Source organism: Equus caballus, chromosome 7, assembly GCF_041296265.1.
Source record: "Equus caballus isolate H_3958 breed thoroughbred chromosome 7, TB-T2T, whole genome shotgun sequence".
In the NCBI taxonomy this organism is placed as follows: Eukaryota; Metazoa; Chordata; class Mammalia; order Perissodactyla; family Equidae; genus Equus; species Equus caballus.
Genome location: NC_091690.1, coordinates 1475355 through 1501106, shown reverse-complemented (window position 1 = coordinate 1501106; position 25752 = coordinate 1475355). Strand labels below are relative to the sequence as shown.

General features: G+C 65.9%; 5 protein-coding genes across 22 annotated transcripts in view; 2 read left to right on the top strand and 3 right to left on the bottom strand.

Moving 5' to 3' along the window:
* Nucleotides 1–1698: 1698 nt before the first annotated feature.
* JSRP1 (junctional sarcoplasmic reticulum protein 1) lies at nucleotides 1699–5925 on the top strand. 5 transcript variants are annotated; one of them, XM_023644359.2, is made up of 7 exons: nucleotides 1699–2253; nucleotides 3232–3384; nucleotides 3767–3804; nucleotides 3950–4073; nucleotides 4436–4606; nucleotides 5230–5321; nucleotides 5424–5925. In XM_023644359.2, exons 2-7 carry the CDS (start codon nucleotides 3267–3269, stop codon nucleotides 5859–5861), a joined length of 981 nt encoding a protein of 326 aa, XP_023500127.1. In that variant the 5' UTR covers nucleotides 1699–2253; nucleotides 3232–3266; the 3' UTR covers nucleotides 5862–5925. The 5 variants fall into 5 exon arrangements, with proteins under 5 accessions (XP_023500127.1, XP_023500125.1, XP_023500126.1 ...); XM_023644357.2 differs by having other exon boundaries at nucleotides 1744–2253; nucleotides 3764–3804; XM_023644358.2 differs by having other exon boundaries at nucleotides 1778–2253; nucleotides 3189–3384; nucleotides 3764–3804.
* A 249-nt stretch (nucleotides 5926–6174) lies between these two features.
* AMH (anti-Mullerian hormone) lies at nucleotides 6175–8896 on the bottom strand. Its single transcript, NM_001317263.1, is given in 5 exon segments — nucleotides 6175–7046; nucleotides 7134–7293; nucleotides 7383–7491; nucleotides 7698–7840; nucleotides 8443–8896. Coding segments are annotated over 5 exon segments (1722 nt in total). The 5' UTR covers nucleotides 8885–8896; the 3' UTR covers nucleotides 6175–6178.
* Nucleotides 8897–9570: 674 nt separating this feature from the next.
* SF3A2 (splicing factor 3a subunit 2) lies at nucleotides 9571–19800 on the bottom strand. 5 transcript variants are annotated; one of them, XM_070272421.1, is made up of 9 exons: nucleotides 19371–19800; nucleotides 14807–14970; nucleotides 14090–14161; nucleotides 12869–12915; nucleotides 12440–12549; nucleotides 11410–11459; nucleotides 11159–11299; nucleotides 10540–10608; nucleotides 9571–10447 (listed from the first exon to the last, which is right to left on the bottom strand). In XM_070272421.1, the coding sequence occupies exons 2-9, from the start codon at nucleotides 14930–14932 to the stop codon at nucleotides 9689–9691; spliced, it is 1374 nt and encodes a 457-aa protein (XP_070128522.1). In that variant the 5' UTR covers nucleotides 14933–14970; nucleotides 19371–19800; the 3' UTR covers nucleotides 9571–9688. The 5 variants fall into 5 exon arrangements, with proteins under 5 accessions (XP_070128522.1, XP_070128523.1, XP_070128525.1 ...); XM_070272422.1 differs by having other exon boundaries at nucleotides 19356–19479; XM_070272424.1 differs by lacking the exon at nucleotides 19371–19800 and adding an exon at nucleotides 19047–19322.
* Nucleotides 19801–19820: 20 nt separating this feature from the next.
* On the top strand, nucleotides 19821–22191 carry PLEKHJ1 (pleckstrin homology domain containing J1). The gene is made up of 6 exons (XM_023644360.2): nucleotides 19821–20090; nucleotides 20183–20250; nucleotides 20352–20418; nucleotides 21324–21414; nucleotides 21494–21557; nucleotides 21645–22191. Exons 1-6 carry the CDS (start codon nucleotides 19997–19999, stop codon nucleotides 21708–21710), a joined length of 450 nt encoding a protein of 149 aa, XP_023500128.1. The 5' UTR covers nucleotides 19821–19996; the 3' UTR covers nucleotides 21711–22191.
* A 556-nt stretch (nucleotides 22192–22747) lies between these two features.
* The window catches only part of DOT1L (DOT1 like histone lysine methyltransferase), a 66872-nt gene continuing 63867 nt past the window's right edge, over nucleotides 22748–25752 (bottom strand). For all 10 annotated transcript variants that reach the window (XM_070272414.1, XM_070272413.1, XM_023644351.2 and 7 more), the window contains one exon: nucleotides 22748–25593. Coding sequence is in view for 3 of the 10 variants with exons in the window: in XM_070272419.1 (XP_070128520.1) it covers nucleotides 25586–25593 (8 nt within the window). In the remaining 7 variants the exon portion in view is untranslated. The remainder of the gene's footprint in view (nucleotides 25594–25752) is intronic.

Below are 25752 nucleotides of genomic sequence, written 5' to 3'. Positions count from 1 at the left end.
TGAGCGGGGCGATGTCCACAGGGAGCAGCATCGGCCGGGACAGGGGAGGGCTGGCGGTCCCCCTGGGGTCCAACTCACGGCCCACCCTCAGTCCTTCCCTAGGCTCGGCCCGCCTGTCCTCACTGAGCGAACACTGTGACACCAACGGACGCTACTACGAGCGAAACTGAGGACAAGGTCTGTCCTGACGGCATCCTACATGGTGTCACGTTTGTAAAAGTCTAAATGGAACAGGGTCCCCCTCGGCACGGTGACATTGGGGCCGGGTCACTCTCTGGGGGGCCGTCCTGGGCATGGTGGGGGGTTGAGCAGCATCCATGGTCCCCACCCACTCGATGCCAGGAGCTCCCCCAGTGTGACACCCACAAATGTCCCCAGACGTGGCTCAGTGTCCCCCGGGGGGCAGGATCACCTCCTGTTGGGAACCACAGACCTACAGTTACAGAAATCACATCCTTTTACAAATTTTAAAACACATGGCTCCTCCAGAGGATTTCAAAGCTTCCCAGTGCTTTCGAGATAAGCTGGTGACTTTGCCCGCCGACATCGCGTGCCGGTGACTTGTCAGGGCTCCGTTAGTGCAGACGGCCCTGCGGGAGGCTGTGACATTCGTCCTGGCCGCGCTGGCCGCCGTTTGCAGAGCTAGCACCAGGGGGACAGCTTAGGGACGCGGGGTGAGCGGTGTCTCGAGGCTCCGCCTGAGCTCACAGGGCCTCTCACGTGGACCCAGCCGCACTGCACGGACTTCAGCACTGAAAACGGCACGCTGCTCGTGGGCGAGCAGCACGGGGGCCCGTGTTCACAGCAGCCAAAGGGGGAAGCAACCTGAGCGTCCATCACGGATGGTGGATGCACACACGGGGACCTCCACACGCTGGAATATTACGCAGCCGTGAAGAGGAGCGAGGCCCTGACACGGCTGCACGTGGACGGACCTGAACACACGACGCTCAGGGAGAGGCGCAGGCACAGAAGGACACACAGCGTGTGATCCCATTGACATGAAACGTCCAGAACAGGCAGATCCACAGACAGAGAGCGGGCTCGTGGGGGCCACGGGCTGGGGAGGGGCAGGGGGTGACGGCTCATGCGGAACTGGCCTGCTTTTGCAGTGATGGAACGTTCTAGAACTAGATAGAGGTGATGGTTGGACATCTCTGAATGTACTAAAACCCACTGAATTATACACTTTTAAAGGATAGGTTTTATGGAATATGAATTATATCTCAATAAAGCTGTTATATATTTTAACATTGGCCCTGTGCTAACACCTGTTGCCAATCTTTTTTTTCTGCTTCTTCTCCCCAAAGCCCCCCAGTACATAGTTGTGTATTTTAGTTGTGGGTCCTTCTAGTTGTGGCATGTGGGACGCCACCTCAACATGGCCTGATGAGTGGTGCCATGTCCGTGCCCAGGATCCAAACCAACAAAACCCTGGAGCCGCCGAAGAGGAGTGTGGGAACTCAACCACTCAGCCCTGGGGCCGGCCCCCAATAAAGCTGTTATATTTTTAAAATGACAAAATAATTTCCCATACACCTGGGCCGGGCTGGAGTGGGTGTTGGTGTGTTTGATGACTGACTAAACGAGGACGTCAATGTTTGAAGAGGTGGGATGACACAAAAGCAGTCCAGGGTGACCGAGTGGTTACTTAAGCAGGATTTTGACCTCACCGCCCCCCTTGGAGGAAGTGATCCCACTTTGCAGATGAGGAAACGGAAACGAGGCCTCTGAGCTGGCGAATCACCCGGGTCAGCCAGCAGAGCCCGCATTCCACACAGCCGTCTTGCTCCTCCTCCAGGAAGTCCTCCGTGATGCCTCCAGACTCCACAGGCCGCATGGGCCTGGGGTAAGGCCGCTCCACGCAGTTGGCTCACACCTGGCGCTCCAGAAACGCTTGCTGGCCGACTCCGAGAGAGAGGGCAAGGCGACCACCCTTTGTGGGTGCTCTCGCCTCTGGACCCCCTTCTCTGAGGCTCCAAGACAGGAAGCAACGTGCCCAGGGTCACTCGGCCAGCCTGGGGGTGACTCTGTGCTGAAGGAGGGGTGGGGTCACCCTCGGCCAATGCCCAGTCCTGCCCCAAGGCGGGGGACGCCCCAGCGGCCATCTTGTGCCCGGCCCTCCTCCCTCTCGCTCCGCCGGCCCCGCTGATTGGCCCACCCTGCGGCCTCTGGCCACCTGTCGCTGTCTGTCTTGGGGCCACCCTCCCCGCGCTCCATCCCGTCCACCAGGCCCGGCGCCACGGCTGCGGGGTAAGTGGGGCAGGGGGAGGCCCAGGCTGAGGTGGGGGTCCCCGGGGTCTGGAGAGTGCATCTCTGAGGTCCACAGGGGTCCCCAACTCTTGCGGCTGCCCCCCCCACACACCTAGGGGCACCCACCTCCTGCCCACTTGGCCCCTCCCCCACTGCTCAGCTCCAGCCCCCAGGAAGGGTCTCCTCTCTGCCCAGCAATGGGGACACCCAAATGCTGGCAGCCAGAGGCACTGGGGACCCCAAAAAGCATGGCTTTGGGAAGCCAACAGACCTGGCTTTGACCTCAGGCTCTGCATGACCTCTGGCCTATGGCTGTCTCCAGCCTCAGTTTCCCCTTCTGCCCTATGGGAGCAGAGGCAAGGAGAAGGGGCAGCGTTGGGATCGGGGGACCCCTGGGACCCCTGTCTGTCCCTGCCTGTCATGGCTGGAACGAGGCTGGTCCTGGCTGCTGGGGCCTGAGCGCCTAGATTTAGAGAGCTGGGGAGGGGGGTGCCAGGAATGGTGGGTGAGAACAGTAGAGAGGGAGACCCCGTGGGGGCAAAGGCCTGGGAGGGGCCGGGCTGCACGTCCGCCTGTCCCGCTGGCCTCGGGCACCAGATAAAAATAGTCCTGGTCTCAGAGAACATGAGCCGACCCGGGGGCCAAGGGTTCTGGTTTGGGCTGTGTCTTTGCCCATCTCTGTGTGACTTGGGTGGGCCCCAGCCCTCTCTGGGCCCCAGCAGCCTCTGCTGTGCGCTCAGGGATGCTGGGGCACCGGAGAGGCTGGCCTATGGGGAGGGGTCCCAGGGCGGGCCTGGGGGGCAGGGAGGGGGCCTGGGGGGGGCCAGCGCGAGCGTGATTTGCCGAATGACGGGGGCCCCAGGCAGAGGGATGGGGCTGGGGGAGCCAGGGCTGGGTGATCCCTGTACACGGAGCCCCCTCCTTCTGGCCCACAGCAGGGGCCCAGCGAGTGAGGACGCCTCCTCCTTGTCCCCCCAGCCCCGCTGTGGACCCGCTGCTGCCCAGACGTCGCCATGACAACCAGGGCCGTGGAGGAGCTGGACGGTGGCCTTGGCAGCTGCCAGCCGAGCGAGGACCTCCCCACGCTGGCTGAGCTCTGCCCAGGCCAGCCCCCCGAGGACCGGGCTCGAGGTACCCATGGCGGTGGGGGAGGCGGGGGGGCTGGCAGGCTGAGGCCCACGTCCCCATCCTCCCGTTGAGCCACGTGGCTCAGCTTCAGAGACCAGGACTGGGCTCCCACTGGACTGGCTTCAACGGCGATCCCCGTTTCTAACCCCTGTGACCGTTCGTGCCTTGGGGGCCCAGAAGGAGCCCACAGGACATGGGTGCTGGGCCACACAGGTCGAGGCTCGAGTCCCACTTGCCAGGGAAGTGCTGGGTGCCTCCGAGCCTGTCAGCTTTCGAAAGTGGAAAATGGGAGCAGTCACCTGCCGCTTGCCCAGCAGAGCCCCGTGGAGGGCGGGATCGGCCTGGGGTCCCCACGACTTGACTCTCCCTCTTTTCCCACCAGCAGCGACGCCCAGGCTGGCCGACTCCGGCGGCTGGCCCCACGTAAGTAGCCGGAGCTCTCAGGCTTCAGTCCAGGATGCCCCTGCAGTCGGGAACACGCTGGCCAAGGGGGGTGCGTTCCTCCAGCCCACGGGAGAGGTTTGGGCTCCCTTAGAGGAAAGATGGGACCATTTGTGACTCCCCATAGGACTCCCGGGAGGCAGCAGCTGAGGGCAGCCCAGAAGGCAAAGTGGATGCCAGGCCCAAGAAGACAGAAAAGGAGCCTGTGGCCAAAGAGGCCCCAGGACCCGGGAAGGAGAAGCTGAAAGCAGGTGCAAATGGGTTTGCAGGAGGCAGGGGTGAGGCGGGGAGTGGGTATGGACGGGTATGAGGGGTTGTTCCTCGGCTGGGTCCTTGGATGAGGGGTGGGAGGGGAGGTGTGGCTCATGGAGGCTCCCGCTGAGTGGTGTCCCGATGCCCCAGGCAGTAACTAAATGGGCCGGGAGCCTCTGCTAACCAGCTAAAGTGCTGCTAAGCTTCAGCTAATTATCTTCTAGAATATTCTGGGCATCCCAGAGAAGCTGCCAAGCACGCAGGGCTTAGTTCTCCCGCCAGGGCGGCACACACAGAGCTGCGTTTAGGGCGGACGTGTGCCCCCGGGTACCGGCGCCCAGCCCCGCCCTTGCTCCTGCAGCCCCCCGGAGCCCCGCGCGCAAGAAGGCGCAGAGTGCGCCGCCCCCGCAGCCGCCGCCGCCGCCGCCGGCCCTGAGCGAGGAGCTGCCCTGGGGGGACCTGTCGCTCAACAAGTGCCTGGTGCTCGCGTCCCTCGTGGCGCTGCTGGGCTCGGCTCTCCAGCTGTGCCGCGGTGAGCCTGCGCCCCACGGGGGGCTCCACGGGGCGCGCGCTCCTCCGGGGAAGGGTCGGGTCTGCGGGCCTCCCCTCCCCAACGGACAGGCCTCCTTCCCCCAGGATGGATCTTGTGCGCGGTCCCCCCACCCCCACCCCGCTCAGGGATGGACATTGGGTGCCCTCGCGATCGGGCCCGCGGCCCTCTCTCCAGGACCGGCTTTAAGCGTCCCTCCCCTCGCGCCCCACTATGGACCTTGCGCGGAGCCCTTTCCCTCCCAGTGAGGACCTTGCTGCCCCTCCCTCCCCTGCGAACACACCCTCACCCCCGCGGGCCTTGCATGCCCAGGGTAGGCGGTGGGCGCCCCCTCTCGGCGCGCGGGCCTTCCTTGCGCGCCTGCAGCCCGCGGAGAAACACGACCGGTCCTTTTGCAACCGCAATGAGGGAGATTTGGAGGGGAGGGGGCGCGCGCTGCAGCGGAGACACGGAACCCCTTCCGAGGGCTCCGAGGGACCCAGTCCAGCCTCAGGGTACCCGGCGGCGTCCGGCGGGGCCCCCTTCGCTGGTCCCCAGGGAGAGGGAGCTCTCGGGGCGAGGGCTAGGATGGACGGCGACTCGCATCCCCTTGTGTCCCCTCCCAGACGCCGTGGCTGGGGAGGCGGTCGCCCCTGCGCCTGTCCCTGAGCCGTGGGTCCCGCCGGGCTCGGCCCCCAAGGAGCCAGCGTCGCCCTTGGTAAGCGCTTCTTTCAAGTGACCCCGGGCGTCGGGTGCTCATTCGGGGGAAGGCCTGGGCCGGCCTGCGCTGACCCCAGCACCCCACACCGTCCCGTTGCAGCCGAAGCCCGTGGCCTGGGCGCCCCCATCGGGGCCGCCTGCGCCCCAGGTGGAGGCAGAGAGGCCCGGGGTTCCCGTGAGCAGGGAGGCTGCCGAGCAGGACGAAGGTGAGCCTGCGGAGGAGCGCGCAGCCGTCGCCGACCGAGGGTCCAAGGAGAGGCCACGGAAGCAGAGGGCGCGGAAGGAGAGAGCGCGGAAGGAGAAGAGGCCGCGGAAGGAGAGGCCGCAGAAAGAGGAGAGGCCACGCGCCGCCAGGGAGCCCCGGGGAGCCCTACCCCGGCGCTGGGAGGCACGTGACGCCGGCCGTCGGCCATGGGCGCGGGACTCCGGACACCCCGAGCACGGGAAGAGGCCGGCCTGGGCCTCCCCACGGCGCCCCAACGAGGAGGACCGGCCTCCGGGCCGCCAGAAGGCCCGCGCGGGCAAGGGGCGGGACTGAGCCGGATCCTGGGACCCCTTCTCGGAGGCCCCGTGGTTCCAGTAAAATAAAGCGAGCGAGCGGCTCCGCGTCGCCTGCTCCTTTGCGCTTCTAACCTGCCCGGGGCCTGAGTGACGGGGATGGAGCTTCAGGCCGGCGAGAGGCAGTGGGGCCGAGGGGGACAACCCGGCCCTGCGCACCAGGAGGAGAGCTGGCTGAAGGAGGCCCCGCCCCCAACATGCACGGACACCCGAGCTGGGTGCTTGCTGGTCTTTATTGGGGCGATGATTGGGATCTGAATAAATATGGGCAGGGCGCCACTGGGAGCACGCGGCGGGTCACCGGCAGCCGCACTCGGTGGCCACCATGTTGGGCACGTGGTGCGCGCTGATGCGCTCCTCGGACAGGCTGATGAGCAGCTTGCCCGCGTAGGCAGTGGGCACGCAGCAGGGCGCGCGCGCCAGGGCGGCGCCGCGGGCCTGCATCTTTAGCAGCAGCACCACGTGGTTGCCGTAGCGCGGGTTGCGGTCCGACTGCGGCCAGCCGCACGCGCCCTGGCAGTTGTTGGCCTGGTACGTCTCGGGGATGAGCACGGAGCGCTCGGCGCGCAAGTCCACGCGCAGCTCGCGCAGCGCGCACGGCCCGTCGGCGGCCCCGGCCCCCGCGTTGCGCTGCGCCCGCCCGGGCCCGCTCCGCTCGCGCCCGCGCCACTCGGCGCGCAGGCCTTGCAGCGCCTTCAGCAGCAGCAGCGCGCGCAGCGGGCCGCCCGGGCCGCCCTGGTCCTCGGCGTCCCCCGGGCACAGTGCGAGCAGGCGCGCCAGCAGCGGCTCTGCGGCGGGGGGCAGCCCCGGGAGGCTGCGCAGCTCGGCCGCCGCCGCCTGCAGCTCGGCGGCCACGCGGCGCGCCAGGCCCGCGGCCCAGGGCGCCGACGCGGGGTCCGGCAATGGCGCGGGGTCCCCGGCAGCGGCCGCGGTGGGCGGCAGCAGCAGCAGCAGCGGCTCCTCGCCGTCGAGCAGGCGCTCCAGCGCCGCGGGGTCCGACAGGTTGACCAGGCCCTGCGGGAAGCTGGCCAGCGCGCCCGGGTCCAGGGCCAGGCGTGGCGGCGAGGCCGGAGTCGGGGGCCCCCGCAGCGCGCGCACCAGGCGCGTGAGCGTCTCCAGGAAGGGGTCGGCGCTGGGCCGCGGCTCCTCGGGCTCCGGGGACGGCCTGGAAGGCAGAGTCGGGGGCACTGAGCGGGCGCGAGGCTGCCCCGCCCCCACCTCCCCGCGTCCCCAGGCCAGGGCTTGCGCGCACCTGGCTGGCGGGAAGGGCACCGTGTCGAGTCGGCCGTGCGCGGGCATGGGCGCGGGCCCCGGCCGCTGCAGCAGGAACAGGGCGGGGGTCATCCGCGTGAAGCAGCGGGGGTCGGCGCCGAACAGCAGCGTCTGCAGCTGGGCCGTGCTCAGGGGGGCACCTGCACGGGGTGGCGCCGGGCGGCCTCAGTGGCTTGAAGCCAAGGGCATCCCTGTGCCCCCCGCCCGGTCCCTCTGGGCGCCGGCCTACCGTCTCCGCGAGGCTGCAGGGTCAGGATGAGCCCAGGGTGGCGCCAGGCCCGTGCTGGGTGGTCGACGGCCAGCGCCAGGTAGCGGGTGTCCGGGGACGGGCAGAGGCTCTGCGGAGATGGGGGCTCAGCCCGCTGGGTGGGCGCGGGATACCAGCCCCGCTGTGCCCGCTGCCCTTAACACCCCTTCACGGTTCCAGCCTGGACCCCTGGAGCCTTTCCCTTAACTGCGGCTTAACCCCCACCCTGCAACCCCCGTCCCAGGCGTGCATGTGGGCTCCTGAGACCCGGGACTGGCCCCCTGAACTGCCTGGTACCTGGGCCCCCGGCAGCCCGGCCCCCGTGACAGTGACCTCAGGGCCGGGCCCGGCGTACAGCACCAGCAGCGCTGGCTCCAGGGGGCTGGCTCCTCCAGATGGGGGCTCCTGGAACCTCAGCGAGGGCGTCGGCTCCCACATCACTGTCACCAGGACAAGGGAAAGGGGGACGCCTAAGCCATTGAAGCCGGGGCCCTTCCCCAGGCCTGTTGCCCCACCCCCCTGGGAGCCTTGGGGAGCCTGGTGGGAGGTTGACGTCTCTGGACACCAGGGGCAGGACCTCGCTGGGACATGGTGGCCAAGGAGGACTGACTGACAAGGTCGGTGGGGGGCCAGCTGCCTGTCACCCTGATGTCTCTGGGTCTGGGGTCTCTTGGGGGGCCCCTTCCTGCCGTGGGTCTCTGAGGCCAGTGGCCCCTGAGGACAGGCACCCCCTGCATCTGGCTCCTGCTGGGTGGGAGGACGGGCGTCCTCACTGGGCCCTCGGGGCCTTCAGGGGCGGAGTGGGCCACCTTCCCTGATACTGCAGGAGGGGTGGGCCTGGGAGCGGGCACCGGGGACCTGCCTCCAGACACGACAGAGGCAAGGTGCCCACCTCCTGGCCGTCGGCCTCCACTTGCCCTGGAGGCGGGAGGGGTCCGGGCGGGGGGCTCTGGCTGTGCCGTCTCAGGAGGAGGGGGCTGTCTCCCATCTTGGCGGCCTAGAACCACATCTCCCGCCAGCTCCAGGCACGGCCCCCACCTACCTTCCTCCAGGTGCAGGACCACCAGCCGCTGCCCCCAGGGTGCCCCCAGCCAGGCCTGCAGGCGCTGCAGAGATGGTACGGCCGCCTGCCGGTCGGCAGGGGAGCAGACCCCGAAGGTGGGCAGGTCGCGGGGGCTCCAGTGGGTGCGCTGCACGGCCTCCAGGAAGGCCTGCTCGTAGCCGCTCAGGGCCCCCGCCACCCGCAGCGGGGCGCTGCTCTGGTTGCCACCCTCGTCCAGCGTCACCAAGCACCCCAGGGGTTCTTGGGGGCTGCCTGGCGGCCAGTCCCAGTCCTGGTGGAAGATGAGGCCCCCGGTGCCTGTGGCTGGCTCCCCAGGCAAAGCTGGGGTGCTGGAGACCTCTTCTCCGGGGGTCCCGGCCCTCAGCAGAGCCCCCACAGCTGACAGCACAAGCGCCAGCCACGAGAGAGACGGAGCCCGCATCCTGGGCGCTGCGACGGCCCGGGCTGCCCGGCCTATATGGACGAGCCGGGGATGTTTGTGCGCGAGGGCGGCCCTATCTCCCGCGCCGTGACCTTGGGGGCCAGTGCCCGGCGCCCTGCCGTGAGCCTGGGCGGCCGGGCGGCCTCCTCAAAGCCCCTTCTGTTCCAGCCCAGCTGCCTATCTCCCCCTCACCGGCGACAGAAAGTGTGGCCTGTGCCCAATTGTCCACAACTGTCCTTGACGGGTTCTCCCCCTGGAGACAGCGGGAATGTGAGCAGGGAGTGACCGGCCCAGACTGTCAACAGCTCCCAGCCGGAGGGGGCAGGCACGGAGCGGGTAGGGCGAGCTGCAGAGCCCCCGCCTGGAGGATGGGGCCGGGCCCTGAGGGGCACCAGATGGCTCGGGGCTCAGAGCACTGGGTGGGCGGGCCTGGCTGGGGCTCCCGTCTCCTGCTCACTTGCTCTGACCCGGGGCCCGTGAGGCCGCGGTAGACCCCCAGGAGAGCGGGCAGCCTTTGCTCTGCTCTCCGCAGAGGACACACCCCAGACCCCCTGCGTGGCTGGCTGGTGGGGCCACAGGGACGCCCGACCCTGAGCCACCCCCACACATGGTGGAGAGCACCCCAAGGCGTCACTGACAGCAAGTGGGTGCTGTCTGCCGGCGCACACAGCGATCCACTCCAGACATCAGGAAAGCTGTTTAATGCGTTTTGGGGACACGGCTCAGCCCCGTACAGAAGCACGGACTTCACTCCAGGGGAAAATACAGGAATCAGAACCAGACGTGCCAGGACGGGGCAGCTTTTCAGTTGGCAGGGGGAGGGGGAGGAATGCTCCCAGGACCTTCGGAGGGCAGTGGGGGCCTCAGCATTGGGGGCATGGGAGTTGGGGGGTGGACCCCGGGATTGGAGGGGTGAACTCCAGGAGGCTGGGGGTGGACCCCAGGAGCTGGAGGATGGACCCCAGGAGGGGGAGGGTGGACCCCAGGAGGCTGGGGGTGGATCCCTGGGGCTGGGGGGTGGACCCCAGGAGCTGCTGGATGGACCCCCGGGGCCTGGGGGTGGACCGCAGGAGCTGGTGGGTGCACCCCGGGGGCTGGGGGGTGGACCCCAGCAGATGGGGGAGGATGGACTCCTGGGGCCGGTGGGTGGACCCCTGGGGCCGGAGGGTGGACTCCTGGGGCCGGAGGGTGGACCCCGGGAGCAGGAGGGTGGACCCCAGATGCTGGGGGGTGGACCACGGGTGCCGGCGGGTGGACCCCGGGGGCTGGTGGGTGGACCCCAGATGCTGGGGGGTGGACCACGGGTGCTGGGGGGTGGACCCCGGGGGCTGGCGGGGGCAGCTGGGGGGGGCCCGGGGGGCCCGAAGGTGCAGGCCCACTAGGCGGCATGGGTGGCAGAGGCAGGCCTCCGGGTGGGGGTGGGGGCAAGGACTCAGGCAGTGGTGGCCGAGGGGGCAAGCCATTCATCAGCGGGGGCGGGGGCCGCTTCACTCCAGGAGGCCCGGCCGGGAGGCTCGGCGGTGCCGGTGGCTTCTCCATCTTAAAGTGGAACTGGAGAAAAAACTGGAGAAACAGCAGAGGCTGAGCCGGCCCGCAGAGCCTCAGGTGGGGGACAGGCTGGCCCGGCAGCTGCCGAAGGCCCCGGAGCGGCTTACCTGCTTGGTCTCCCGGTTCCAGTGAGTCCAAAACTTGCCTTCAGCCTTGTCAATCTCCCTGCTGGGCACCTGCATGGGGAGGGGCAGAGCCGGGCCTTCAGGACCACGAGGGTGGACCGGGGCACGGAGCTCAAGGGCGTCCCTGCCCGCCCCTCGGCCTCAGAGCAGGCCCGGCGGGGAGGCCCTCTGTGAGGGACCCGGGCTTGGTCTCGGGCTGACGGACTCAGCTTACGATCCAGCTCTGCTGCTTAGCACCCTGCAACCCAGGGACGCCGTGCCCTACGCTGTCCTGTCCGTCCTGCGTGTCCAGGCACAGAACGCGGTTACAGAGCCCCCGGACAGCCCGGCCACGGGGGCCACTCGCTGCTGGGTGTCTTGGGGCACCCACCTCGGGCATGCAATCCCCAGCCCTGGCTGCACCGTTTGTCCCACTCTCAAGAGGCACGCGTCCACTGAGGGGGCCCTGGAGGGGCCGGGAGCCACCTGCCTGCCCCGAGCAGACCCCTCAGCTCACTGCCCGCCTCATGGGCCTGGCAGGGCAGGGACGTGGGGACCTGGAAGGCAATGGTCTCGTAGGGCCCTGGCGCAGCGGGGACCTGGGGACTGGGGGACCGTGTACCTTGAAGGCGATGGTCTCGTAGGGCTCGGCGGCCATCAGCAGGTACTGCCAGCGCCGGTCCGGAGGCTCGATCCTCTGCTCGTAGGCGGACATGAAGCGGTGGCGTGGCATGATGCCCTCGGCGATCTCTGGGTAGTCAATCTGCAGGGACACAGCCAGGTGGCAGCAGCGCCCGCAAGCTCCCATTGGAGCAGCGAGCGGAGCCTGGCAGCCCCTGCCCTACCCCACCCCGGCCCCAGGCCCTGTCTCACCTGGAAGAGGAGGCTCTGCTGGCCCATCTCCGTGTCCCTCTGCTTGGTCACTGCAACACACGAGGGTCTCAGGGCCAGGCCGGCTTGTCCTCCCCAAAGCTCAGGGGGCCTGGGGGGCTCTACCGCCACCCACTAACAGGAAGGCAGACGCCAGGGGAGGTTGCCCAACCGGTGAACTGGAGCCCTGCCCAGGCCAGGAGGGTGCACTGCAGGGGACGGCCCAGGTGTGTGGCGGTGGGGCAGGAGAGGCCTGTTGCCCTCACCCCTGGAGGCCTGGGGGCACCGAGCACACGGGCCAGTGCAGCCTGTACCCCTGCTTCTGCGAGAGGGCGCCCTTCCCAGTAGAGCTGTGGCTTCTAGGCTCTTCTCCACGCCACCCCCCGACGCCTCCGCGCTACAGAGACCAGACAGCCTATCATGGTCAAAGGCCTTTGGGGGCCTCCCCAAGTGGACGCTGCCGTCCCAGCCCTGGTTCACGGAGCAGGCCTGCCCCGGGGCCTCTGCATGCTGTCTCCTGTCTGGACCAGTCACACACAGGCCGTCCCCACCTCCTGCACAGACACCAGCCAGGCAGCTTTCCTCCCTTCCTCCCTCCCTTGTAGCTCCCTGCAACAGTCTCCTGAATTCTGGCGGGCACGTGCCCCGCTCTGAGCCAGGGAACCAGGGCGCTCCCCTGCCAGCGGCTCCACTGACAGCTGCTGCTCACACGACCCCACCTCCCCTGCTCTCTCTGCTCAGGTCGAGGGGCCACAACCCGGTCCCCAGTCCAGAGGAAAGGGATGCACCAGGCTCACTGGCCCCTTTCACGCTCCCCCTCAGCCCCAGGAGAGTCATGGTCATAGCTCCCCCGACACGGCGCAGGGATACTGGGGTCCTCACGGGGGAGGAGGGGAGGATTTGGCCCCAGGAGAGGAATCCTTCTGAGGGAAACGGTCGCAGGCTCCCCAGAGGGTGGGGCGGGGTCGGGGTCCCGGGCAGAGGGCTCCTCAGGCCTGGTGCCAGCTGCAGGCCCAGCCCCCTGGACACTCACCTTTGTAGCCCGGGCGGCCGATCTTCACAAACTTCTTCACCTCCACCTTGACCTTCTCCGGCGCCGGCTGGGCGGGGGCCTCCTTGGCCTCCTTGGCTGCTCGCCGGGCCCTGCAGGCCGGACAGACACAGCACTGCGGCCCCTCCCCACAGCCGCCAAGGCCACAGGCCCAGGTGCCGGGAGCCGCCCCGCTCTGCCCCTGGAGCCTGGAGCTCATCTGCATGGTGAGCGGGAGGGGACAGGCCTGGCCACCTTTCTCCTCCTATCATGTTGCCCACTGTCCCTTGCTGAGAACCCCAGAGCCCCCCACTACAGAAAAGCTTCAACACTGGGTGAAGAGGGCCTCCAGCCCCGGTGGGTCCGCCCGCCTGTCTCCCCGCGCTGGCCCGAGGCGCCGGCTGGGCACGGGAAGGGCGGCGAGGCACTCACAAGTTGGTCTGATGCTTCTTGCCCTGGGTGTGCGCGAGGTAACTGCCCTGCAGCGGGAAGAGGGGCACACGACAAAGGACAAAGTGAGCAGGAGAGAGAGGGAGGAGCCGGTCTCTGTCCGCAGGGCCCAGGACAAGGGCACCCGGAGGTGGCCGGACAGACAGACCCCGCGGATCTGCACAGAACAGAACGAGACAAACACGAAGCCAGAGAGGACGAGCCCCCAGTGCCGGGTCTGAGAGCCGAGGGACCCGGAAGTCTCTCCCACTGCTGGGGACACCAAGGGGCCTGCTGGACTGAGGACGCTCCGTGGCAATGGCTGGAAAGTCCACACGGGAGCAGCCCTGTGACCCTGCGGTTCCATTCTGATGACCCCACAGGAAGCTCTCCGACGGGGGCAGGATGAGACATACGGATTGTGGTTCTCAACCTGGCAAGGACTGTTCTGACCACTCAGGGGACGTCTGTGGCTGTCACACTGGGGGTGCTCCTAGCATCGAGTGGGTGGGGCCAGGGATGCTGCTCAATGGCCCCCACAGCGCCCAGCACGGCCCCCCAGAGAGTGACCCGGCCCTGATGTCCGCAGTGCCAGGGGGACGCAGACAGCTGAGACTGTTCGGGTCGCCACTGTTTGCAGCTGTGAACAGACTGGAAGGCGAACCGAACCTTCGAACGCGGAAAAGGACAAATGAAGCCTACAGGACAGTGGACAAGCTGCCCGTGGGAGCACTCATTGAATGGTCATTCAACCTTCCGGTTGTCAGAAGACGAGGACCAGAGCCACACCAACTAAATCTCGAGAACCCGAGGTGGGATGTTTTGGGCTGTGCCCCACGTTCGCAGACACACACACATAGCCGCAGCATTAACGGTACTGAAGGAAAGGGAACTGGGAGGAGGCTCAGCGAAGACACAGCGCTGGGGGCCTCCAGGGGCGGGGACAGAGGGGGCCCGGCCTCCACCTGGCGCCAGCAGGCCTTTGCCCTCAGCTCTGAGTGGCGGCCCCAGGCAGAGCCCCTTTGTCCTCGGCTGCATTCCCGACGGCATCCCAGAATCAGCCAGGCAAGAGCTGCGAGAACGAGGATGGGGGAGCCGGGGGTGGGCACAGCGAGCCCCGCCTGAGAGCTGGGATGGCGGCACTGGACCGGGGGTGGGGGTGGGACAGGGGAGGGCCCGTGTGGGAGCGGGTGGTGGGCCAGCAGCCCGGGCCTGGGCACACACCTCATTGTTGTGGAGCGTCAGGCACAGCTTGCACTCGTACGAGCCCAGGTGGTTTTTCATGAAGTAGGGGTCCTGGGTGGGAGGGAAGCAGACTCCATCAGATGGCGGGAGGCGGTGCCCCCCACCCCGCAGGCGAGGCCTCCTGTGTGGGGGCTGAGGGGCGGCTGTCTTCCCCGTGAGCACACGTTCCGGGAAGGAGCACCAGGAGCAGCCCGGGGCCCGGCAGGAGCCCCTAAGGCAGCAGCGCTCGCCCCCTGGATCGTGGAAATGCAGAGCCCGCTCTGCAGGCGGGGTGCCGACCCTCTGCATCCGCAACGCGCTTGCGGGGGGGAGTGTCTGTGCGGAGTCCCTGGCCCCACATGCGTGGAACTTTGGGACTAGAAAGAGGCAGAGCTGAACCAGCACTGCCAGCTGTCCCTCTCCCGGGCCGGCCGAGGACCTGCCCGCCAACCCTGGCAGCACCCCCAGCGTCGCCGCACACAGGCGGCAGAGGAGGAGCGCTGGACCAGATGCCCTGAGCCCCGTCTCAGTGAGCGGGCAGGGCTCCTGGCCCGACAGCTGATTCGCCACCAACAGAGGCAGCAGCACACCAGCCGTGGCTCAATCCTGAGTCCACTACCCGGCCTGTCACCTCCGAGACAGCTGTCTACACCCCCCCACCTGGTCCTCTGCGGAAGGCGGGGGGGGGGGGGGGGGGGGGGGCAGGGCAGCACCCACCTTGTTGATGTCAATGGTCTCCAGCGCCAGCTGCCGGAGGCGCTCCCTGCGGTCGCGGTTGCTCTCGGAGGAGGAGGCCACGCCCCCGCTCCCGGTCTTGCCCCCGGGGCGATGCTGGAAGTCCATGGTGAAGGCCTTGGGGCTTGATCAGACTGGGACGCAACCTGCGGAGGCCCAGTGAGAGGGTGTAAGGCGGTGGCAGGGGCTGGGGCCTCCCCGGGCAGGCGGAACCCCCTGGCTCCAGCCCCCTGCACTCAGGACCAGTCTGCAGCCCTCTCTTCCAGCAGGCCGAGGGCCCACGGTGGGCCAGGCCCACAGGAGAAGGAATAAGGATAAACAAGGACAACGGGGCGTCTCCAGGGACCAAGGGGGTGGACTGGAGGGACGTCACCCCAGCCGAGGAGTGCCAAGCCCAGGGGCCCGAAATGGCAACGGGGAAGATGAGCCCAAGTGCTCACTGACGAGTCTCACCTCCTCCAAGGAGCCTCCCCGGACAGCCCGAGCCAGGGTGTTCCCTCTCCTCGGAACTCCCTTCCCGCTTGTCTACACTCGCTTCTCCCAGCCAACCTCACCTCTGCTGCTTGGGCTCAGCTGTGAGCTTGTGGAGGCAAGGCGGACACACATCTATCCTCTTATTCGCCCTACTGCCTCACGCACCGGAGGCCTTCCAGACCTGTGTGCGGCCGAGGAAGGCTCTCCTGGGTCCTCCACATCCTCTTCCAGCCCCTCGTCAGCCAGCCCTGCCCCTGGGCGTCCCACAGTCAGGCTCAGCCCAAACCCACCGTCCAGGCACCTCTCGCTGATTTCCCAACACTCTCTCTCTGGATTAGCCTATGGTATCTCGTCTCTGTTGGAGTGAGCTCACAAGGACAGGGCCCAGGAGTGAACACGACCCCTAAAGACGTCCCCGTCCTCGTCCCGGGACCTGCAGATGTGTCACCTCACATGGTAACTTTGCAGGTGATACTGAGTAAAGGACACTGAGATGGGGGGTGACCCTGGATTCCCGGGGCCCAGGGTCATCCCAGGGTCCTGAGCAGAGGGAGGCGGGAGGGTCAGAGACAGAGATGGAGATGCTGCGCTGCTGGCCGTGCGGACGGAGGAAGGGCCCCGAGCCCAGGACGCAGCGCCTCTGGAAGCTGGAGGAGGCGGGACACGCTCCTCCCCTGGGGCCTCCGGGAGGACCCGCCCTGGACACCCTGGGTTTAGGACTCCAGACCCCAGAACCTGAGACGATAAACGTATATTTTTTTAAGCCGCTGAGTTTGTGGTGATTTGCTGCAGCAGCCACAGGACACCACCACATGGGGTACAGGCCAGTAGTGAAGTGGGGTCACGCCCCCGGAGGACCAGACTTTTTATTTCACACAAATCCACTCACAGCTGCCAACTGTTCAATCTCGTCGGCCACAGCGTGAGACAAACCCCCACTGACTATCAGCCTCGCTTCATCAAACAAAGGACACTTCAACGTGCAAAGAGGACACGATACCAGGACAGCCCCGTGCCAGGAACGCAGCCTGCCCGCCCAGTGGAACCCTCCTGCCTGGCCATGCTCCCCGAGACCAGGGAAACCACGCCTGGCACCTGCCGCGGCTGTTGGCCCAGGCCGCCCTGAACTCCGTGATCCCACTGCCAGTGCCGACCACAGGCCCCTGGGGGAAGGCCCCGAGTCCAGCAGCACATCCGCCCTGTGGGGACGCACCTCGACATCCCTGCCGTCAAGGGATGGGAAGCTCACACCAGGCACGTGTGAGACTGAAGGGTGCGACCCGCTCTCCAGCCCCAACCCAGAGCAAGAATCCAGAGGCCCGGGAGCCGGCTCCCTCGGGTGACAGATGACAGGCCTCCCCTGGAGAAACTCCCACGGTGGCAGAGGACGGCGTTCACCCCAACACTGAAGACTGGGGGCTTCTGAGGGGGACTGTGCTCTGATCAGCACAGCTGGCCGACAGGTACCTGGAGAGGTGCTCGACATCACGCACCATGAGGGACACGCAGGTCAGCCCACAGCGGGACGCCACCCACAGCGGTCAGGAGGGCGGGGATCAAAAGCAAAGACAACCACAGCCAGCTCGCGCTCTGGGAGTGAGCGCCGGTCAGACTAGGGACCTGCGGCACAGCTTCTGGGGCTGGGACAGAGAGCCACCAGTCTGCTGATGTCCTATTTCCCGCCACACGTCAGTGACATCTTCAGAACACTCTCCTGGCCCCATGGTTGGGAAGAGCTGGAAAAGTGACTCAGAAGGCAACGTGCTAGCCAAGCCAAGAGCGCCGATCTGTTTGGGGATGAGCCCAGTTCCTTCCTAAACGGCCAGACCCCGCTCCTCGGTCCCAGCGGCTGGCTGGGAACGTGCACAGGGGTTGCAGGGGGAGCCTGCTCAGAGAACCTGATGGGCTCAAGGGAACCCAAACGAAGACATTTGCTCACTGCTCACCAAACGAGGGAAAACCAGTAACTCCCAGAAACCGAAACTGCTGGTTACTCGCAGCCCACTGAGCACAGATCATCGTCCCCAGCCGGACTGAAACGAGAGCCCTCGCCCAAGGGGAAGGTCACATGCCCAGGCACCCTCGACTCCCGGGCAGGGCAGTTTTATTCTCAGGAGAATTGGGACGACGGGCCTCCCAGCCTAGAGAGCCCAGGGTGAGGGCCAGGCTGAAAAGCCGGGATTCCATGAACATCTGCCCAGGGAACGGCTGGCAGTCTGCCCCCGACGCCGCGGCCAGAGGGCGGAGGCCCAGCCCGAGCCCCCAGCCCAGGGGACACCACGACTCTCTTCTGGGGAGAGCACCCTCAGACACTGACGGCTGGGGTCCCCCACAGCCCAAAGAAAACACCAGCTCCCGTGGGGCCTGCCGAGCTGGAGGCGCACCAGACGAGGAGCAGAGCTGGCGACTCTAGTTACGCAGATGCGAAGAGCCAGCACGGATCCCAGGAAGAAGGGGCCTCAAAAGGAGATGCCGACATCCTCCTTAACTGTCAGGAAAGTCACCTGCCCTCCCAGGAAACCAGAACAGGAGGCCAAAGGTCAGCACGGCAAAGCAAGACCAGAACGAACCCTTGGAAAGTAAAGACCAGGTGATCTCAACCAAAAATGGAATACGGGCGCTCGGAGGTAAGAGTCAAAGAAATCTTTCACAGAGGAGGAAAGAAAAGGAAAAAGCAGGCGGCACAGCGAGAAGCTGGATGAAGTTCCACAGTGGGGACAGAAAGAAACACGGAGTGTGCCATCACACAAGCAACATCCGAACACGATCAGGCAAAAAAAAAGAAACCGTCCCAGGACCGAAAGGACCTATTCTTCCAACAGGACAGCCTTACCCAGGTCAACACACAAAAAGACCCTCAATAAATGGATCCCGAAACTCCACAACACGAAGGAAAGCTGGCAACTTTTTACTGCACAGAGAGAAAATCAGAAACAAGAGATCAGAAACCAGAATAGGACCAGACCGTTCAGAATGGGACTGAAAACCTACGGCGTGCAAATGTTTTCACGGTTCTCAAGACGGATGTTCAATCTAGAATTTTACACCCAAATTTCTAGCTCTGAGGATCAATAAAGCCGTTTTCATGTAACCAAGGACTCAAACCAATGAGTAGGTTTCTTAAAAGCTCTTTCAACCTGCGGAAAAGCACACGTGTGCGGTGTTGGAGCTTTGAGAGAAAAACTAATAACGGACAAAGAAAATCAGTCCCATAGGAAAAACGAGGAAATCGGGGGAATTCAGAACGCTACGAGAACCACGACATGGTTAAACACGCTGTTATTTTCCGTCTTAGGAAACGGGACTAAGGCTTCGACTACAGCTCGGGGTCTACAAACACGACCGGGGTCTGGAGGGTCAAAGTGGAGCGGGTGGGCGAGGGGCAGAAATAACCGCCATCAGTCACGGTGGGAAGTCAGCAGGTCGCGTCTAAAACCGACACACGCAGAAAGCGTTCGGGTTTTTACAAAGATGAAGGGTGGCACTTAGAATATTAGGGGAGGAGCGGCCTCTGCGGCGGGACGACGGCGCAGGGACCAATGACAGTTTTTGGTGAACACGCTATTAACCCCGTAAGCCCGGCAGACGGAACATTTCCGGGGGCTCCTCTCGGGGGTTCCGCGCGGCCAAAGGGCAGAAGCGGGAAGCGGGCATCAGGGTCATTTAAGCTCGGGGCCTCGCTCGCCAGACGGGGCCAGCTAACGGGCTCCGGGTGCCCTCGGCGCGGGGCTGGGCGCTCCGAACTGACCTGGAGCCGGTGACCGCCGCGACCCCCATCCCACAGTTACCGGAACTGGGGTTCCCAGGGGACCCCGGACGGCAGAGCCAGTCAACTAACACTCAGATAGAAGGAAGGAGCCCCGGCCCCAAGGCGGCGACCCCGACCCTTCGGGCCTCTGGAGGGAGAGCTCCGAGCGGGCAGGGGGCGACGGGACGCAGAGGCCCCAGACCCCGGGGAGGGGGCGCCCCCCGCCGCAGGCGCCCCTCGCCCACGTCCGCTCCCCTCCAGGGAACCCCGGGCTCCGGGGCCCCCGCCCCCGCCGCTCCTTTCCCGTGCCTGAGGCTGAGATACCGTTGTCTTTTCAGCCGCCACCGGGACCGCCACGACTTCGTCCTGCGCACGCGCGCCGCGGGCTAAGGAAGCACTTCCGGAGGCAAACGGGGCGGGGCCTCCGGTGTGCGCATGCCCACGCCGTCCGGCGGCCTGGGGAGGACGCTCTAGAGGCGCGAGGAGAAAGGGGAGGGGCTAAGAGTGAGGGCTGGAAGCAGAAGTGCGCGTGCGCACCAGGCTCTCGCCAACCCTCGGGCTGCTCCAAATCGCGCGACGCCAGTTCTCGCGGGAGGGAGGGCTGCGACTCGCCCACGGCCCGCCTGGTCCTGTCCGCTTCAGTAAAGGGGGTGCTTTATTCTGTTTCCACCCTGGTTCTGGCTTATTTCATGGTTATATATAACGACCGTCCGTCTCGCCTACTATCCCGTACGGCCCAGAACGGCTTCGCTCCGCCCGGGTGACCCCTCTGACGTCAGCGCCACGCACCGGTGACTGACAGGCCGAGCGGAGACGCGGCCCGCGAGCGCGCAGGCGCAGTAGCTCCGGGAGCGCTTCCGGGACGGCGCCGTGGGACTTTTCTGGCGCGATCGGGGACGGCGGCCGAGAGGGCGCGGCCCGGGGTTCGCGTTCTGGGTCCCGGCGGCGCCATGCGCTACAACGAGAAGGAGCTGCAGGCGCTGTCCCGGCAGCCGGCCGAGCTGGCAGCCGAGCTGGGCATGCGGGGCCCCAAGAAGGGCAGCGGTGAGAGGGGCCGGGCCAGGCCGGGGGGGCCGGGGCGGGGAGGGCGGCCGCCGAGTCCGCTGAGCCCGCGCGAGCCCGCCCTGTGCCCGCAGTGGTGAAGCGGCGGCTGGTGAAGCTGGTGGTCAACTTCCTCTTCTACTTCCGGACGGACGAGGCCGAGGTAGGGGGGCGGGGGCGGGCCGGGGCCGGGGAGGAGTCGGGGTCGGGGCCGGGGTCGGGGTCCCCGCCGCGGTCCGCCCCCATCGCCCCGTCTGCCCCCAGCCCGTCGGAGCCTTGCTGCTGGAGCACTGCAAAGTCGCCCAGGAAGAGCCCAGCGGCTTCTCCATCAGTGAGTGTCCATCACCGAGTGCGGGGGGGCGGGGACGAGGCCCGCCGTGACCCAGCTCCGCCCGGCCCCGCCCCAGAAACGGAGTCCCCCGTCCCGGGCAGCGGCCCCGCCGGGCTCACTCGGCCGGGCCGCTGCCCTGGGGGCTCAGGCTGGGCGCACCCGTCGCAGCCGCTTCCGAGCTGCCACCCCGAACGCCGCCTCTTGCTGGGGAACACTGCCCTCTCGGGGTGCCTCGCTGTTGTCTCATCTGCCTTCGGTGCCCGGCCCTCTGCTGGCCCCCCGCCTCCTCCTGCCGGAGGATTGTCCTGGGCGGTCCGGAGAGGGGCTGGAATCTGCGGGGGAAGGAGGAGCCGCTTCTAGTTTTCCGCGGCTACAGGCTGGGAGGCCTAAACGGCAATAATTCATCTTTCTCGGTTCTGGAGGATAGAAGTCCGGGGGGCGGGGCTGGGGCAGGGCAGGTGCGCTCCGAGGGAGAATCTGTTCCATGTCTCTCCCGGCTTCCGGGGGTCGCTGGCTGTCCCTGCTGTCCGTTGCCTCATAGGAGCATCGCCCCATCTCTGCCTCCGTCTTCACATGGCCTTTCCCCTTGTTTATGCCTAAGTGTCCCATTTTTATAAGGACTCCAGCCGTGTTGGATTAGAGTCCCCTGTATTCCAGTGTGACGTCATCTTCACTGGTTACACTTCCAATGATCATCTATCCAAATATGCTCACGTCACCACTTCCCAGGTGCCAGGACATATCCTTTTGGGGTACACAGTTCGATTCATGACTGGCAGCAAGGGATGAGCCCGTGCTGGGGCTGGAGGAGGGGACAGTTGTGGACGGTGGCAACGGGAAGCTGAGGCCTGTGGCTGTCTGGGGGGTGGGTGTGAGCGGGGACGCACGGGGGCCGCTCTCTGCAGGCTTCGTCGAGGACCCGGAGAGGAAGTACCGCTTTGAGTGCCACAGCGAGGAGCAGTGTCAGGAGTGGATAGGGGCTCTCCGTCGAGCCAGGTGGGGCACAGGCCGGCCTGGGGGGCCCCGGGCGGGGCCAGAGCAGGGCCCTGTGAGCGCAGGCTGCTTTCTTCCCCAGCTACGAGTTCATGCGGAGGAGCCTCATCTTCTACAGGAATGAGATCCAGAAGGTGACCGGCAAGGTGCGCACGGGGGCCGGGGCGGGGTTACAGCGGCCGGAGGTGCAGGCCTCCTGGGCAGGGCTCACAGCTCCCCGTCCACCCACACAGGACCCCCTGGAGCAGTTCGGCATATCGGAGGAGGCCAGGTTCCAGCTGAGCGGTTTGCAGGCCTGAGTCCCGGCTCTGGTTCCTCTGATTTCCCACTGGGGCTGGGGCGAGCCCTCCTCACCCTCGCTGGGCCCTGGGTTTCCTGGCCGCGCCTGAATTTGCCGCGGGAGGTGTTTTGGTTTAAAGACTTCAAAAGCCCAAGGCTGCCAGAGGTGGGCAGTAAGGTCTCCTCCCCATGCCTCAGGGCCCACTGGACTGGCCTGGCACCTCTTGGTGCCACATGCTGCTGCCGAGGACGAGTGTCCACTCCCAGGAGCTGTGCCGGGCCCCTTGGGCCCGTCTGTCCAGGGCCTGGCAGGCCCCTGGGGCTGGCGCAGCTCTCCTGCCCTGCGCAGGCTGAATGTACAAAGCTAGACGATGCTGTGAAGGGCGTGGGGGCCGTGCCTCCCGGGCCACTGTGAATTCTCCTGCTGACAGGGCGGGCCCTGGCCAGACATCTCCGGCTGGCGTGCTCCTTCTGTTCGAATAAAGGTACCTCTTTTCCACACGGGGCGGTGGTGCAGTGAATGCAGAGGCATGTGTGTCCATAGGCCGGCGGTCCAAGGCGGTCGGAGCAGTTTCCCCAGGGAAGCGAGGCTCCTGGGGACAGACGTCTCCTCCAGACTTGAGGGTTAAGTGTTCAGGAGGCCGGGGTGGGGCCCCCCGAATAAAGGGAGACCTGGGGAAGGCAGTGGGGCTTGCGGGGGAAGGGAGGGGGTATGTGGTGGAATCCTGAGGTGCCCCTGAGCCCACCCCGCTTCCCAGGCCTGCCCTGAGTACAGCGGGCCCTCGGGGAGGGTTCTGCCCATGTTGTGAAAGGCTCCTGTCAGTTGGTGTTAATGAATCGAGGAGGCTGTCCTGGGCAGGCCTGACCTGCGGCAGGGGTGGGGCACGGGCCTCCCCAGCTGTCTGCCACGGTCACAGTGGTGGCCTTCAGGAGCATATGGGCTTCTGCCACTGTGACTGTCCTCCCCACTGAGGGGCAGCGAGAGTGGCCCAGGGCCCTCGGCTCTGCAAGGCCTTGTCGTGTCGTGACGAGGAAGAAACGCTGCCACCAGACGGGGTTCAAGTGGAAACAGATATTTTATTACAGCGTCCAGAGGTGGGAATGCAGAGCGCAGGGGTTAGGGAGAGAGGGGCAGGCCGCGCCAGTGCCCCCACCTCCAACAGTCTCCCCGGAGAACACAGCGGAGCCCGTCTGAGTTACAAACTGAGGTCGAGACATGAGAAACAAGTCGCGTGGAGGGGCCAGGTGACGGGAATGATGGGGCGGCGCGAACAGCCTCTTGCTGCGGGCCGGCGGATAAATAAAGGGGCGGGGGTCTTAAATAAGTCAGAGTCAGCAGGGAGGAAAGGCTGGCCCCTCCTGATGGAGGGTGGTCTTAGTAGTTGGGGTTTCCTGAGCAAAGCGACCGTGCAGCCCACTGGCTTCCCTGAAGGTGCCCGCTGCCCACTGTCAGCAGCACCGGGCACTGTCCCGAGCCACCTGGAGCCCCTGGCCTGCTGCTCCCCACCAACCCCCCGGCGGCCTTCCTGCGCAGAGGCTACTCTGTTAGAGGGCCGGTGCAGAAAGGAGGCACCCCGGCACTTGCTGCCAGGGCCCCCCCCAGTGGGCGCTGCTGCCCAGCCTTGTGTGCGCATGCGGACACGGGGAGGACAGCTATGGCACGTGAGTGGCCGCCCACATGAGTGACACAGGGTGCCGCAGGCTTGCTTGGTCGTAGACGGGGACTCGCTGCGTGCGGGCATTTCTCTGCTGTCAGCTCCGCAGCATTTTAGGGAGCCCTGTGCTCCCGACGTGTGGAGGGGACAGGCCAAGCATACGCTACCTTGTCCTGGGGGCTGGGGCGCAGGGTACGAGGGTTCACGGGGTGAGGCACAGCACCTTCGTACGCTGAGAGCACCGACCCCGAGGGCAGGCCCCAGGGCAGCCAGTTACAGAGGACGGGCTGGTTCCCGCCACAAGCACCATCTTCAACTTCAACTATTGCTCTGGGCCGGGGCATCAGCCTGGCCCCGCAGGAAGGAGGCTCTTCCAGGCCCACCCGCGGCAACCAGGGGTCCAGCCACTTGAAGCTGAGCCAACGGCCAGGCCTGCTCCACACGGGTGGCTCTGTCCCTGGGAGGTGGCTGGAGGCAGTAGACCATCCTGCCATGCACCTGCTGGCCTGCGTCCCACCAGCCTCTGCCCATCTGGCCATCGGACCTGTTGCCAGGGACGAGGAGGAAGCAGGCCAGTGTGGGCTGCCATACCTGGCCTCTCAGACAGGCAGAGGGCCCCTGGCACCCACATCTGGAGGGATGGGCCATGCCAGCCAGGCTGGGCGGGGCGGGAGCTCCAGGCTTTTCCTCGAGCAACAAGTTAAGTCCTGGCACAAAGCCCCACCTCGGCGAGAGATGAGTTCCACCCCTTCCCTGGCAGGCGCCACCTCACGGGGGCAAGTGCCACCTTGAGGGGACAAGCACCTGAGGACTGGGCTCTGACTGCACCCACCCAGCCCTTGCTGGAGCACCCTCCTCAGGCTCTGGGCCCCCCTGCTAGGACCTTTGGCCGATGTTGGCCCTTTCAGAGGACCAAGGGCTTCTGGACATGCCCTTTCAGGGATGATACACAAACGACAATGCTTGCCTGAGGGACCCGGGGCCAGTCACGGACCACTGTGCTGGAAGGAACCCCCAGCCCTGCTGATAGCCTCTGGAAGCATCCAGAACAGCTCTCCTGCCTTCCTGCGAGGCTGCAGCCTTCGCCCCGGTCGCCCGCCCCAGCGCATGCGTTCACAAGCACCTCAGAGGCGGCTCCAGCATGGGGGCAGCTGAGGGGTCGGAGGGCCAGTGGCGACCTGGAGCGGCTGCATGGGCCAGCCCGGGCCAGTGCCACCTGTGTGCACTTGAATAAATAAAAAGGTTTTCTCCCCTCACTTTTCTTTCTTCCTTGTTTTTTAGTTTACTGTGCATTATACAATCTAAAAATAAATGAAGTCAAGTCTATGAAATTTATAAATTTTCATCACATCTCTATAAAATACTGTCACTCGTCACCGTGACTCTCTTCTGTACAGACACAACCAGGCACCCACGACTGACCTGCCCCGCGTCACCGGCTGGTGCCCCATGAGCTGACCGCACTCTAGCGGACCGCGGGGGGAGCCCAGACGAGCAAAGACGTACAAAAGTAATGCACTTGTTCCAGCAGCCAGCGCGCCGAGCCGTCCGCACGAGCACCACTCCCAGCGGGTCCCCTCGTGGCTCTGCCGCCGCAGCCTTGCCGAGCAGGATGGAGAGGCCTGGCCGCGCCCGCCAGGCCCTTCCTATGCCAAAGGCGCTGCTCCCGGACCGAGGGGCTAACAGTCTGGTGGGGAGCCATTCACAGTGATGGGCGCGCGGGCGGGCGGCGCCCTCTGGGCGACGGGCCTTTTCTGAGGGCCGGCACGCGGCCTGTGGGATAGGAAGAGCCGCGGGAATCAATGGGCGGGTGCGTCAAGGACTGGTCTGGCGTGGGTCAACCTCGAGTCAGCACCAAGAGAACGTGGAGGGGCGAGCCTGGCGACGATAGCACCGGGACCGGCGGTCGGCGTCTCCGCGGGCGGCCAGTCCTTCGGGTAGGTGTCTTTATATAGATCCTCTCATATATAGTATTTACATTTCTCAATAGGTTGCCTTTATGACTTCGGTGGAATAAAATAAGTCAAAGTTGTTTATACTTTTTAAAAAACGATAAATACTTTATCTAAAACCTATGAACAGTACGAGCCGGAGCCAGGCCCCCACTCTCCCGCAGATCTGCGCAGCACTGATTCACAGTAGAACTCGCCTCCTGTCCTGTCCGTCCTCGCCGTCCCGTGGCCGGCCGCCAGCACCGCGGCCCCCGTCCTTGCATAGGTCTCACGGGTGAGGTAGAAATCCTAGTTACCTGCGGAGAGCGCGTGGAGAAAGGCAGGACAGTGTGAGCGTTCCACCTGGGGAAGCCCAGACATTTCCCCAGGCCAGGGAACCAAAGCCTCCTACAGACAGACAGACGGACAGATGGACGGAGCACGGCTGTTGCAGGACTGCGGCCCTACCACTCCCG